Source organism: Sinocyclocheilus rhinocerous, unplaced genomic scaffold, assembly GCF_001515625.1.
Source record: "Sinocyclocheilus rhinocerous isolate Xijiao unplaced genomic scaffold, SAMN03320098_v1.1 scaffold2267, whole genome shotgun sequence".
Classification (NCBI taxonomy): Eukaryota; Metazoa; Chordata; class Actinopteri; order Cypriniformes; family Cyprinidae; genus Sinocyclocheilus; species Sinocyclocheilus rhinocerous.
The window spans coordinates 244,622-259,690 of NW_015625573.1; the positions used below are offsets into that span (position 1 = coordinate 244,622).

At 36.8% G+C, this 15,069-nt stretch overlaps 1 protein-coding gene across 2 annotated transcripts in view; it reads right to left on the reverse strand.

Moving 5' to 3' along the window:
• Positions 1–80: 80 nt before the first annotated feature.
• LOC107750655 (endophilin-A2-like) overlaps positions 81–15,069 on the reverse strand; it is a 19,349-nt gene continuing 4,360 nt past the window's right edge. The window contains exons 2-9 of one of the 2 annotated variants that reach the window (XM_016566152.1): positions 11,195–11,263; positions 10,473–10,545; positions 9,662–9,805; positions 9,428–9,561; positions 8,714–8,872; positions 7,110–7,213; positions 6,881–7,014; positions 81–2,602 (exon numbers count right to left, since the gene is read on the reverse strand). In XM_016566152.1, coding sequence (XP_016421638.1) covers positions 2,409–2,602; positions 6,881–7,014; positions 7,110–7,213; positions 8,714–8,872; positions 9,428–9,561; positions 9,662–9,805; positions 10,473–10,545; positions 11,195–11,263 — 1,011 coding nt within the window. In that variant the 3' untranslated portion in view covers positions 81–2,408. Of the gene's footprint in view, positions 2,603–6,393; positions 6,620–6,880; positions 7,015–7,109; positions 7,214–8,713; positions 8,873–9,427; positions 9,562–9,661; positions 9,806–10,472; positions 10,546–11,194; positions 11,264–15,069 lie in introns of those variants that run through there. The other variant, XM_016566162.1, reaches the window with a different exon arrangement.

A 15,069-nucleotide genomic window follows, 5' to 3' on the forward strand; every position in this document is an offset into this window, starting at 1 on the left:
AGGATATATCATATATGCTTCCGTTCAAACTGTTGCCTTTAGGACTGTTAGGTCTGCATCACTGGCTGTGGTTTATACGATTCTGCCATATCTGTGCTGTGAAACTTGTCTTCCTCTGTGGTAGAAACGTTTGGTGGGTAGTTAGGAAAGAGAAGAAGATGGGTACTTTGAGTTCTCTCTCTTTTGGCTAGTATTTATCCGTTTGTGTGGTTAGATTCGTGCCATGTTGACTACGCAATATGGGAACAATGCCTTTTACCTGCTGAATACCTTAAAATATACACTGGAACAAATGAAATGTGCCGATTCCATTTGCTTCTGGCTTCTAACCTCGTAACAATGTTTTTCTTACCATACAATTAAAGAAACGGATACAGATACCATACACAAGTAAAACAAATGGAGTACTTTCTTGAATTTATTTACTTAAAGACGAGTGGACACAATAAGATACAAATATTTAGGGTTTGGGATATTTAAGAATAACAATATAATGCAGTTAAATCTGAAACATACAAGAGACTTTAAAACTACAACATACATCAGCCTGCTATTAAACTAACATGCAAAAATCATTAATAAAAAGGTTGAATGGTTTTGTATGCATATAAAAAAAATATATATAATACTAAAAAGAACAGTACCAGAATTATTTATTTTTATGAAAATCATTCTGGTACCCTCATTCGATTAGACTGAAATAACACATTTGTTTTCTTAAAAGTTGTAGTGTTGGAAAGTACATCTGGTCACAGCTCATGCCAAATACTGAAACCAACAAGCCCTTTGTAAACAAAGAAAAAGGACAGACAAAAACTACATATTAGCTCGAAAATCATAATTGTTTTGTTTGGTTTTCTAGATCCATTCTTGCCATTGAAAAGGCACTAAAACTATTTTTTCACATTGAAACAGTGATCGTAGCCTGTCTGCTTCAGCACATCTACAACGGTCTGTTACGGTGAGCAAAACAAACCGTGGACAAGACATGTAAACCGATGTTGAGCGGAAAAGGACACAGAGGTGCTCTATCCAGACCGGACTTGGAGTCGGGGTGGATGGCGTGTAGGTCCATGCTTTTATGGAGTGTGATGGTTCAGTATTTGAAAAAACATCCTAAAAACAATGAGTAATGAAGAAAATAGATCTTCAACCACTTTTAAAGCTCTAAAAATACATTGCCAATGATGGGGGAGAGCAAGATATGTAGCACCATCCCTTCATTTCTGAAGATGGGAAGATTTATTTTTTAATGTCAAAATATTCTGTGTTAATTAGACTTTAATATGGGGCTTATGAGCAAACATCCACCCTAAACACGCCCACATATACACACCTGAAATAATGGGACACTGCCAGCAGCATCAGATGTAGAGACTACCATAAACTGACATCAAAAGAGGAGAAAGAGAGAGGAAGACTCCATTATTCAGGCTGCTGGAAGAAGGCATTTCCATTTAAATAACTATTTGGCCGTTTCCTTCAGAAAACAGTGTGTAAATGGTTTGTTTGCCGCCCTTAGTGAGTTAGAAGTTGAAAGGGGGTGCAAAGTGTTTCAAAACAGTTGTAGTGCAGTAAAACCCTCTCTACCTGACGCAACACATCCCTTAGGTGTTTTAGCTCACCTTTACGACATAATGCAAGGTGCAATTCAGCGTCTAATTTCTATTATCTTGTAAAAAATATACATGAAAAAATATTAGATGACAAATAGCTATAGAAAAATGTTAAAATTATGGAGCGTACAAAAGGACTAATTCCTCTCTACAGGTCTGTGGCTCAGGATTGCTGCACATTGGGACACTGTACGCACAGTCCCACAGTGCTCATCACAGATACAAGGCAGTTTCACCTTAATCTGAGGAAGGTCAATGTTGCAGCCTGACCAGCAGGGACAGTAAGGGGACCAGTCGAGTCAAAACGCAACTTTTCACAATCCAACAATTGAGAATTTGTACTGATTATGAATAGCCTGTCTACTATTTAAAAGCATGATAATTTTATCACAGGGACATCATAGTCTGTAGTCATTTCTTTTCAGTTAATGCAGCACAAACAGTATGAGACATTATTAAAAGACCTGGACAATGAAGCGAGTTAGTGTGTCTGAAATTTTAGCTTAAGCACCAGGTTATACCGTCCATATGTCAGTCAACCGGTCAGTCAGTCAGTCCTGGAATGTGAAAGGTCATCATTTCCCAAAGTTCCCTCCTTCAAAAAATAAATCAATGTGTAAAAGTGCCAGAGTACAGGTACATTTGGATCAACGGCAACAATGTGGTGAGGATGAAGACCAAGATGACTTCAACTGGTTCCTTTCTCCCTCCCTCACTTCCCTCCAGCTTTCTCCCTTTCACTTTTTTATCGCTCTTTCTCTCTCTCCCCCTCTTTTCCTCAACGAAGACCTCTTAGTGTGGCAGAGGAACGATCACCTCCACGTAGTTGAGAGGGAAGAATCCGGATTGGCCACGCAGCATGCCTTCATACCAGTTTTCATCGATCTGATTGGTCAGAGTGATGATGTCACCCTCGTGGAAGCCCAATTCGCCTTCGTTCTCCGGATCGAAGTCATAGAGCGCTTTACAGCACGGCTGCTCAGCTGCTAAAAGGCGAGATGGAGAGATTTAATGAGAATGGGATATTAAGTAGAGATTTTGGGAATAAGGGATGTTAGTAAAAACTGAAAAGGAAATATATTGTTGGCACTTATAACAGTAATTTAACTATAACATCCTCATGGGTTAGATAATATAAGTATTTTAAAGACATTTTGTTCTTGTCTGGAGAAACGTTTTTTTATTAAATGACATTTCTAAAGACAAAACAATGTTGAAAAAAAAAAACCTATTAAACCAATATCTGACATTCTCGAGAAACAAATAAGACAAGGTTTAGAGTCCTAAAGTAATTAAATGTCACATTCAGGTTGTGTATACACACCCAAAATTCATTGTAGAAATACAAATTTGACCCTTTTTGAAAAAGACAAAAATAATTCATTTTTAAAATATTTTCTTATTTCTATTTTGGAAAAAAATAAAATAAAATAACATTATGAGATTAATTTAAAATGAAATGCACTAAAGAACCAATAAAATGCTTTCTAAACATTTTAATACTTCATAGCAGTACTGGCATTGTTAACAAAAATATTAAAATTGTTTTCGGTAACAAATAAGTTTGAAATAATACCTAAATATCAGATGAAAACTTAAATTAAACAAAAATCAGAAATGTTGCCATGGCAACTGATTTCTCGAGAAACAAATAAGACAAGGTTTAGAGTCCTAAAGTAATTAAATGTCACATTCAGGTTGTGTATACACACCCAAAATTCATTGTAGAAATACAAATTTGACCCTTTTTGAAATTTTTTAAATATTTTCTTATTTCTATTTTGGAAAAAAATAAAATAAAATAACATTATGAGATTAATTTAAAATGAAATGCACTAAAGAACCAATAAAATGCTTTCTAAACATTTTAATACTTCATAGCAGTACTGGCATTGTTAACAAAAATATTAAAATTGTTTTCGGTAACAAATAAGTTTGAAATAATACCTAAATATCAGATGAAAACTTAAATTAAACAAAAATCAGAAATGTTGCCATGGCAACTGATGAAAAGTTGAAATACTAAAATGACTAAAACTAAAATTAAGCTATATAGAAATTATAGATACATAACAGACAAATGCACACAATAAAATTACTAAAATTAAAATGAAAACTGAAAATTTAAAAATAAAAGTAAAAAAAACAATAACAAAAAAAAACAGTAATATTGAAATTATACTAAAATAAGTGTGTTTCATAGCAGTAAATTAAAATGTTAACCTTTCCCAGACCAGTCTGACAAACCAAAGTCATGGAGTGCCATATGTGTTAGTGTTTAACACACAGTTTTAATCCCACTACAACCGTCTGGGTTAGAATGAGGTGCTCTGTGTTAGTGAGGGGTCGGGTGCCAAAGCCTGGGTCTGTGGTCATGTGACAGAAGACCTCCAGTTTCAGTCTGTAGCAGGGGATCACTCTGTTAGGTGGAGCAGCACTCTGTGCTTGAGGCCAACACACAAGCGCACGTTTATACACACACACACACACACACACACACACACACAGATACTCGTACAGGCTTCTTCTCTTACATACATATGCATCAAGCACACATACCCCCCAACAAGACACTATGTAACCTGTAGTTTGCTGTACGTCAGTGTGCAATAAACTACCATTTAATGAAGAGCTGAACCTTTCATGAACTTTGCACTTCCCTTCATAAAATCACAAAAAGCAAATTTTCGTAACCGTTTCATAACTTCCCCCACATTCTTATTCAGTTCTCCTCCACATAAAAATATCAGGGATGTACAATACGATAAGCCCATAATTATTTTATGGCTGATAAATGGCCCATATATATTTTAATTTTATAAAGTCTTGTCTACAGAAAAATGTAAAATTAATCACTAGATATTAAACAAGTAGTTTAAAATTCTAAGTTAATCGCATACAACAATTTAATGTACAGTATGGAAAATGGACATTCATAGCTAATGGTTACATTGAACAGTGTTATTAAATTATCTTTAAATGAGCATTAAATGAGGGAAATCTAAGTCTACAAACACTGGACATGAGAATACACAATTAAATATCCAAAATCTGGTAAAATATAATGATTATACACCTAGAAAATGTGCCATTTTGCACATTCATACTTCCTTTACTTTCTTGCACCTTCCCAATAACCTCCCCCCCAAGCTTTTCCTCCACCCCAACACACATAAACACACAAACATTCCCAAGCATTCCCATTCTCTGACTCACGCAATCTGGGTTTCCATGTGGATATTCTGCCAAACTGGCGGTATGGCTCTGATGACGTAATGGGAAGAGAACACAGAACAGGGTCACTGGCTGACAGCTGTCCATTTGTCTTGCCTATCCCGCCACATGTACAGGCAGTCTCATCACACCCTGCCACCGGGCCGCACAATGTGCCTTTCTCTCACTAGTCTCAAGTCCAAGGCATTTCCTCAAATGTAATGAAGATCATCTATCCTCATCCAGGAACAGCTAAATTGGTAAAATGGGTATTTTACGACCATGTTAAACAGGTAAAGTGTCTGGTCTTACCTGCATTGCGCATGGGTGGAGCAGATGTTGGGGTGAAGCCACCGTTTGACTGTTCGTTTGTGTCTCCAAAGTCAATTACAGGCTTGGGCTTGGGCACATACTCTTTACGAGGACGTGACTGAGCTTCTTTCATCCTGGTTGGTTAAACAAGAGTCATTTATTGCTTCTTTCGACAGAATAAAGAACAAACACATATGCTTTGCAAAGACACATGTGCCCACATACACACCTGTCTCGGAGTTTGTCAGAGAGCTCATCCAGGACCTGAACAGCCTGCCTGTGGTACTGCAGTTGAGACTCAACCAGTGACGACAGCTGGCTCACCTGCTCAATCTGCACAGGAACACACACACATTAAATACAGTGTTTCCCACAGACTTACACTATGTGTGGCGGCACTACCCCGTGGGAAATATATAAAACAGCATATGGTCTTATTGAAAATGCAAATTCATTTTATGCCAGCAGGAGGCGCTTTTGGAGTGGCAGAAATAGCGGTTTCCCCAGTAATGGCTGTACACAAAGCCGTGCTTGCGCTCATGAACGCTACTTAGGCATTATAGGAAAGATGAAATGAAAATGGCATCGAATCTTTTCTGAAGTAAAACTTTTTGGGAAAATCTATTTGTGGTGGACAGTTTTGATATTGTGGCAGGCTGCCACAAATAAATTAATGAATGGGAAACACTGAAATATATAAAGATGTATTTACACACACACAGATACTCGTACAGGCTTCTTCTCTTACATACATATGCATCAAGCACACATACCCCCCAACAAGACACTATGTAACCTGTAGTTTGCTGTACGTCAGTGTGCAATAAACTACCATTTAATGAAGAGCTGAACCTTTCATGAACTTTGCACTTCCCTTCATAAAATCACAAAAAGCAAATTTTCGTAACCGTTTCATAACTTCCCCCACATTCTTATTCAGTTCTCCTCCACATAAAAATATCAGGGATGTACAATACGATAAGCCCATAATTATTTTATGGCTGATAAATGGCCCATATATATTTTAATTTTATAAAGTCTTGTCTACAGAAAAATGTAAAATTAATCACTAGATATTAAACAAGTAGTTTAAAATTCTAAGTTAATCGCATACAACAATTTAATGTACAGTATGGAAAATGGACATTCATAGCTAATGGTTACATTGAACAGTGTTATTAAATTATCTTTAAATGAGCATTAAATGAGGGAAATCTAAGTCTACAAACACTGGACATGAGAATACACAATTAAATATCCAAAATCTGGTAAAATATAATGATTATACACCTAGAAAATGTGCCATTTTGCACATTCATACTTCCTTTACTTTCTTGCACCTTCCCAATAACCTCCCCCCCAAGCTTTTCCTCCACCCCAACACACATAAACACACAAACATTCCCAAGCATTCCCATTCTCTGACTCACGCAATCTGGGTTTCCATGTGGATATTCTGCCAAACTGGCGGTATGGCTCTGATGACGTAATGGGAAGAGAACACAGAACAGGGTCACTGGCTGACAGCTGTCCATTTGTCTTGCCTATCCCGCCACATGTACAGGCAGTCTCATCACACCCTGCCACCGGGCCGCACAATGTGCCTTTCTCTCACTAGTCTCAAGTCCAAGGCATTTCCTCAAATGTAATGAAGATCATCTATCCTCATCCAGGAACAGCTAAATTGGTAAAATGGGTATTTTACGACCATGTTAAACAGGTAAAGTGTCTGGTCTTACCTGCATTGCGCATGGGTGGAGCAGATGTTGGGGTGAAGCCACCGTTTGACTGTTCGTTTGTGTCTCCAAAGTCAATTACAGGCTTGGGCTTGGGCACATACTCTTTACGAGGACGTGACTGAGCTTCTTTCATCCTGGTTGGTTAAACAAGAGTCATTTATTGCTTCTTTCGACAGAATAAAGAACAAACACATATGCTTTGCAAAGACACATGTGCCCACATACACACCTGTCTCGGAGTTTGTCAGAGAGCTCATCCAGGACCTGAACAGCCTGCCTGTGGTACTGCAGTTGAGACTCAACCAGTGACGACAGCTGGCTCACCTGCTCAATCTGCACAGGAACACACACACATTAAATACAGTGTTTCCCACAGACTTACACTATGTGTGGCGGCACTACCCCGTGGGAAATATATAAAACAGCATATGGTCTTATTGAAAATGCAAATTCATTTTATGCCAGCAGGAGGCGCTTTTGGAGTGGCAGAAATAGCGGTTTCCCCAGTAATGGCTGTACACAAAGCCGTGCTTGCGCTCATGAACGCTACTTAGGCATTATAGGAAAGATGAAATGAAAATGGCATCGAATCTTTTCTGAAGTAAAACTTTTTGGGAAAATCTATTTGTGGTGGACAGTTTTGATATTGTGGCAGGCTGCCACAAATAAATTAATGAATGGGAAACACTGAAATATATAAAGATGTATTTACTTTTCACTCATGCACATCCACGATTATGGTAACACTGGGAAAGCACAACAACATTCCTCGTCGGCCATCAGCACAGGACTACGAGAACCAGACAAGTCCACAATCTGATGTGCGATGAACTTGCAGCCCGGAATTAAACCACGCCACGCTGGTTTCATCTGGCCAGAGGAGAACTGGCCCCCCGACTGAACCTGGTTTCTCCCAAGGTTTTTTTCTCCATTTGTCACCAATGCAGTTTTGGTTCCTTGCCACTGTCGCCTTTGGCTTGCTTTATTATCCCATTAGGGGATACAATTTCTGGCAACTATCGGAAGAGAACTGAACTGAGCTGGACGATGACATCACTGAATTAACAATGAACTGACTTTAATTGATAAATTGACTGTTTTCTATTTTCCTCTTGCATTATCAGCACATATTTTTTCCTGTTTAACACTGTAAAGCTGCTTTGACACAATCTATATTGTATAAAGTGCTATATAAATAAAGGTGACTTGACTTGACATTCATAAGCAAATAGCCTAGTTAATGAGTAATTCCTGAGGCCTTGAGTTCACATGGGTCTCACTCGACTGCTGAATCTAGACTGGAAGCTCTGCTAGCTGTTCACACTAAATGTTTACTGTGGTTTAAAGCTGTACCATACTGTCTTCAGTGTATTACTTTACATCTAGCACTTGATGACTTTAAAATAGCCTTTTTCCATAGACTCCACCAGCAGATATTTATTCCCTCATCAAGTTATTGTCCTTTTCAACCAATAGATGGCGCTCTGACATCTCCATTAAAACATCAGATAAAAGCTACAGCCAAGAAGCAAGAGGATTTTTATCCTTTTGGCTGCACTGCAGCTTTATTGGATTACCTGTCTTGACCCCAGTGATGGGCTAGAGTCAAAAAAGGACAGAAACATTTTCATCTTCAATACTGCTAATTCTAAAGTGACAGTCTTTGCAAGTTCTTAAGATAGAGACAGTTGGTACAAAATCAGTAAGGCAAGGTGTTCCAGATAAACACTGAATTATTCAGTACTTCTAATAGGATTAGCACAAACCCCCAGGAAACAAAAGCACAAAAACACACCAAATGAAGCATCAAGCTGTCAGATGGTAAATCCTTACATCAGTTTCCAGAAGATTGTACATGCTGATCTCAGCCACCTCCTTAGATTCATGGAATTTCTCCAGAGACTGCCTGACCTCTTCATCTGGAATTTTCCCCTGACGTTTCTTCTTATAGTCATAATCCAGCCTGCGTCCTTCGAGCTTTTTCAAATGGTGCTGAGAAAGAGGGAAACTCTCCATTTCAATACTACCGGTGTGGAACAGACCACATGAAACATAGTTAAGGAAATAAACTCTAAATATAAAATCCATTCTTCAAGAAGGAAAAGGAGGACTTTATGGTACAAAGGATATTACTCTTCAACTCATTATTAAATAAAAACAAACTGCAGATATTTAATTCTTGTAAATGGTTTAGCATATTTTATCTGCACCTTCAGGGAAAAAATGTGCATAAATTGCATCTTTAGGGTAAAACAGCTTGTCACTGAGGCCGTACCCTTGAAGGGACATCTTTGTACCTTATCTACCACTGAAAGGTGCATATTAGTACCTTATTGCAGTAATATGTAACCTTAAGGTACTACTATGAACCTTACTTTAAGAGTACTGCCCCAATGACAAGCTGTTGTACCCCTAAAGTGTACAACAGGGTACAAGGGTACCCCAATTTTTGCTAATTTTTTCTTAGAATGTGGGTATCATATAAAAATTATACAGGTAACTTTAAATTATATATGTGCGTGAGACAGACAGAGAATGTAAGCAAACCTGTATTTCTCTCAAGTCCTTGTCAGCCAGGCCTTGTAAAGGGTCGATGAAATTCTGTTTGACATCAATGTCCAATGAATCCTTCACCTCTGCTAGCCTCTTCATACTTTCACCAACATCAACTAGAGCACCACCTACAGACACATATGAGGTTGTTTTGTACATTTGGTTAGTGGGAGAATTACAAACAAAATCTCTGAGGATTTAAAAGCTGCACTCATTTTCTAAACCCACCAAAGTTTGTGTCCTCTCCGAGTTCTCTGCCAAACTTTGCCATGCATTCTCCCAGCAGCCCCTCTGCCTGTGGATAACCTGGACTCTTCACCTGCCCTCTAATCTTAGACATGGTGTTCAACATAGAGAGCTTTGCACGAGATGCTGTGTGAAAGGAACAGAAGGAAAAATATATTTTACAGTAATGATCAATAATGTTTATTGTGAGCATCTGTTTTGCCAGAAAAAAGTATACATGTATTTGATGCAAAAGCTTAGCTCATGCATACAGCTGAACACACAGCCTTTCAAAGCATACTCCATTTGATAGTGTACGTGAACACAGGCGCTTAACACATGAATGCTACAAAGTTTCATCCTTGTTCAGTGCCTGTGCTATATCTCTCCAGAAGTTAGCATCGATAAAATGTCTCTGTACTCGTTTAAACTATAGTTGCAGGTATCTTTTAATCCCCTTAAACAAGCACTCGTCAACATTGGCATCTATTGTTGTTGCTGTTTACAGCAGTTTCCCTGCATCTGAATATGCCTACATTCATACTATATGGTAGCTGAAAAACGGTAAGTGAGCTGAGTAATAGGTCCAAATTCACAGTAGGCAAAAAGTTCCTGGATGATTTAAGACTAGGGTTGCCAACTGTCCCGTATTAGCCGGGACGTCCCGTATATTGGGCTTAATTGATGTGTCCCGTATGTGACCTCCCTTGTCCCATTTCCCAATTCAACTTTCGGGCTTAAGGACTATAATGTATGCAAATCTTAAACAGGCACAAAGATAAAATAAAAGTTCCAGGAGTGTTTTTGGTCTTACCTGGATTAGGCTGCAGGTACTCTGATGTTTTAGAGATGACTTCTATCACAGCTTTATTTGTCACATCTACTTTCTATAGAAACACAGCCAGTCAGGGAAGTCACACACTAACCAAAACACAATAATATAACAAAATGTATTTGTAATAACATTAGTATCACCTTCCAGATGAAGCGTATTTTGCAATAATGATCAGCAGACTACACTTTATCACTTCCAATCCATATAATTATTCTACTGAATTTCCCTACATAAGATCTATCAGAACACTGCTCTTTATTTCATCTTTATTTGCTAGTATTCTACGAAACCATTTACTAAAATAATTACAGAGGACCTGAATGAAGTGGCAATATCAAATCTGTGAAGTCTTTAATGTTTAGTGTTAGTTGAACGTATATCGAGCAGTGTTTCCAAGAGACCGAATGACATCTCTATGGTATAGAGGACAGGATTATTAAATAAATAAAAAATAATTCTAAGACACTGCAGTGAATAAACATTTCAGATAATTATAAAAACAGACAATCCTGGATCACTTAAGCCACACCAATTTCACTTTGTAAGTGAAAGAAACTTTCCAGAAAAACACAGGTGGTGTAGAAAATCTTACTGATGGATGTGTGGGACAGAGGTCAAGCCTTTGAATTACTTAATGTGTTTAAAACAATGTTTTTAGAAATGTCTGTTGGCTGCAGTGTGGGAAAATACTCTCCACTTACTCTCTCGAGGTCCTTGAACTCCTCGTCCAGTTTAGTTCCCTCAGCACCACCAACCTTCTCGCTCACCATCTGACACAGACAGAGAAAGAAGCCATTTTAATCCAGCATAATGACTGTATTAAAATGACAGTAAAATATGATAAATGTAACTAAATTACACAAGGTTGTACTGATCATAACACAAAATCAAACCAAGACGCAAAACAGATAGTGTGAACAAATTCAATTCATGAACAAATAACTCTCAAATGAGCTATCTAAATCTGTCAGGGTGGTTAGTGACTCTAACTTATAACAGATATTTATGTCAAAATGAAACAATTTTTGTGTTAAGGTTCGTGAGACCTGCATCGGAATCATTACTCACTGCAGTTTCATATGACACTGTGTAATCAAAGATTGTGCAAAGTGTAATGACATGTTTATAAAAAAAAAATATTAAAACATATAAAAACACTGCAAGTCTGACTGAAAAAAAACTAGTCTGATTCTATATCTTAAACTGATTTAAAAATACAATATGATTCAACCAGTTCACTTTTAGAACTGTCAGTGATATTATTATTCATTGACAACCTCCCTGAATGTCAGGCAGAGAAAACACTAATAATGTTATGTAAAAGAAAAACTGTGGTGTCAGAGGCTCATTTTTCATGTCTAAACCACACATAAAAGGAAGGATAGCAGCAGTTTTGACTCACAAGGGGCCCAAGGCAAGATCAAACATGACGCACACCAAAATTTGCCTTAGGATCTTTGTGACAGACTTTTATAAATTTACACTTTTCCTCCACCTCTAGATTCCTCTCCACCATATATAAACCATATATAAAAAAAAGCTCTGTGTGAGAACCTGTGTCTGCCACAACAGTTGTTCTCAGGACTCAGGACACATGCTCGTCCCACTTCTCTTAATGTCCTGAACATGCAATAGACAACAAAAGACAGTGACCATGCAACTGTTGAAACAAAGCCACATATTAAGTCTCAATCCACACCAACATATGTTATTCGTTTCATAGGTTTTTTTGACCCTAACTGAAGGAAGCGTATATTTCAACATGGAAAGTGCTGGATGTTTGTCAAATCACGTCATAAGAACATTAATCACAAACACATGTCATTTTATGGTGGTAACTTGCAATGTTGAGAAGTTAATTTTGTGTTTTTGCTGTTTCTATGACTGTGTTAAAGATTATTTATCTATAACCACCTGGTTCAGTGAATTTTTCTCCTACTTTATACTGTAGGCGCTTTCTACGGTCTACTCAAACTGTAAACATCCAGGACTAGTTTGTGAACAACACAATCCAACTGATCTTTTAAATCTGTCCAAAGTTTAAAAATACTTTTTCTTAAAACATTTTAAAATCCATTAAGGGAGGTTCTTGCAACATCTGCTGTATATATTACAAAGACATCTCTTGCTACTAGGTTTGAAAAAAAAAAAAAGCATTGCAATTCAAATTATTTAAACTAGGGCTGTCTATTTAATTAATTACATGATATGCCAATTAATTAAAATCACAATTATTTGCATAATATTTATTGACTAAAGCCGCCAAATTAAGATAATTCAAAGACATAACATTGTGGCAGACAAAAGCAGTGAACATATATAACAAACAGTGTCTTTAGAGGTCAATAAAGTGAATGTAAGTGTTTCACTGACTGTCCATAGCAATCCGTTTTGCAATGGAGTTTGTCAATACGTCTGTGGCAGCCTTTCATACAGAATTCTTATAATTAAAATATTTTGAATTGTTAGTGTAATGTACATAAGCAAATTGATGTCATATAAAAAAAAAATCACAATAACTAATGTGTTACCACCATGCACAAAAGCATCCCTAAACAACTTGTTACAATTGCATCAAGATGGATAAGAATGAAGATGTTATTTGAATGAATGAACGAATGAATGAATGAACGCTCCATTACAATCGTAGCTGTGTTTGACATTTGTGCAATTCAGTTTGTTTGGCAGACCAGGGCACAAAAGAAAACTAATTAATAATTGACCAGTGTTTTGTGGCAAATCAAGTGGTGCCTCCAAACATCTCCAATATGTTGAGGTGGGGAAAGACACTGGATAGAGTCAACACCATAAACTGGGTGGAAAACATGATGCAGCTTAAAGACTGACGTGTTCAAGTTCCTTTAAAGGGGTCATATGATGCGATTTCAATTTTCCCTTTCTCTTTGGAGTGTTACAAGCTCTTGGTGCATAAAGAAGATCTGTAAAGTTGCAAAGACTAAAGTCTCAAATCCAAAGAGATATGCTTTATAAAAGTTAAGAGTCAGCCACGCCTACCTAAAACGGCTCGTTCTAACACGCCCCCACATATCTACGTCACGATGTGGGAAGATTTGCATAACACCGCCCAAATGTTCACGCAAAGAAAGAAGGCGTAACTTTTAATCTCGCTGTAGTATTGTTGCCGCCACCACCATGTCGTGAAGGCGCTGTGTGATTCGTTGTGAAAGCGGAACTACTTTGTTTTCTGTGATGGTAAAGCAAAAATTTTTCAGCAGCCATTACTCTATATTTTTCAGTGTCACATAATCCTGCAGCAATCATTTTAATATGCTGATGTGGTGCTTATGAATTATTTCTTATTATTACCAACACTGAAAACATGTTTTTGTGGAAATCATGACATTTTTTCTTTGATGAATAGAATGTTCAAAAGAACATTTTTTAATAACAAATAAAACTGATTATTAATAACAATTATGTAAAAGTCAGTACTGTCACTTTTGATCAGTTTAATGCATCTTTGCATTAACTTATTAATAAAAAATTAAATAATCAACAAGCTACATCTGATGCATATTACAGAAAAAAAAATGCTAAAAGAAATCCAGAGAGACACCAAAAGGCCATTTGTTCTCTCCAAGAGTAATGATCTCAATCAGACACTCCCGCAATGAAACTGTACAGCTCAGACAGCGTGCAACATGATTATTTATATTTATGAGTGAAAGAGGTCTTATCAGCAGCTAAAGAGATAATACAGAGGCTTGGCTCTGACACACACTCTTGATAAAGTATGCAAAGTACTGCTAACTTTGACACAAATATGCATACACACAAACAGCCAGCCACGTAGCCAAAGCAGACCCAGCAGGAGAAGAGTGATACCAAGAACAGACTCCATAGATAATAATACTGTGCTTGTGAATCTAATGAAGAGAAGAGTGCATGACTGTGATTCAACTGCCACAGAGACAACGCAGGAATTTCAGAACAATACAACTTACGCAATCCCCACACAACAAAACAAATGTCAAGCAAATGTGTTACTAGGTAGACACCTGCTTAAAGGTGATGGATCTTCAATTAAAATACTTTCTCCAAAACCACCTTACTATGCCGAGGCAACTAGAAGGTAGACATGGGCCGGTATCAGATTTTGACGGTAAGATAACCTTAAGCAAAAATATCACAGTTTCACGGTATCACGGTATTGTCGTTACAGCTCTAAAATGTGTTATTTTTAAATGACTGGGTAAAAAAAAATAACTTTTTTTCCGCTGAACACAATATATTTTTTGAGCAACATACAGAATATTAGGAACAGTAGAATTTGTTTATTTTTTCTTTGATTTGTTTCCTAAAAAGAAGAAAAATATTTAAATAATTAAAATAAATTTAATTTTAAATTTAAATAAATTTAAATAAATATTAAAAAAATTAAATAATCTTTATTTAACCTAAATCTGTAATTACAGTTATTTAATTTTAGTTATATAATTCATATACATATCATTTATATCATTTCATATCATTTAGTTATATAATTTCATATACATAATTTGATTTAATAATAACCCAATTTGAAGCAAAAACAGAATGTTCTGACTAGCTTTGT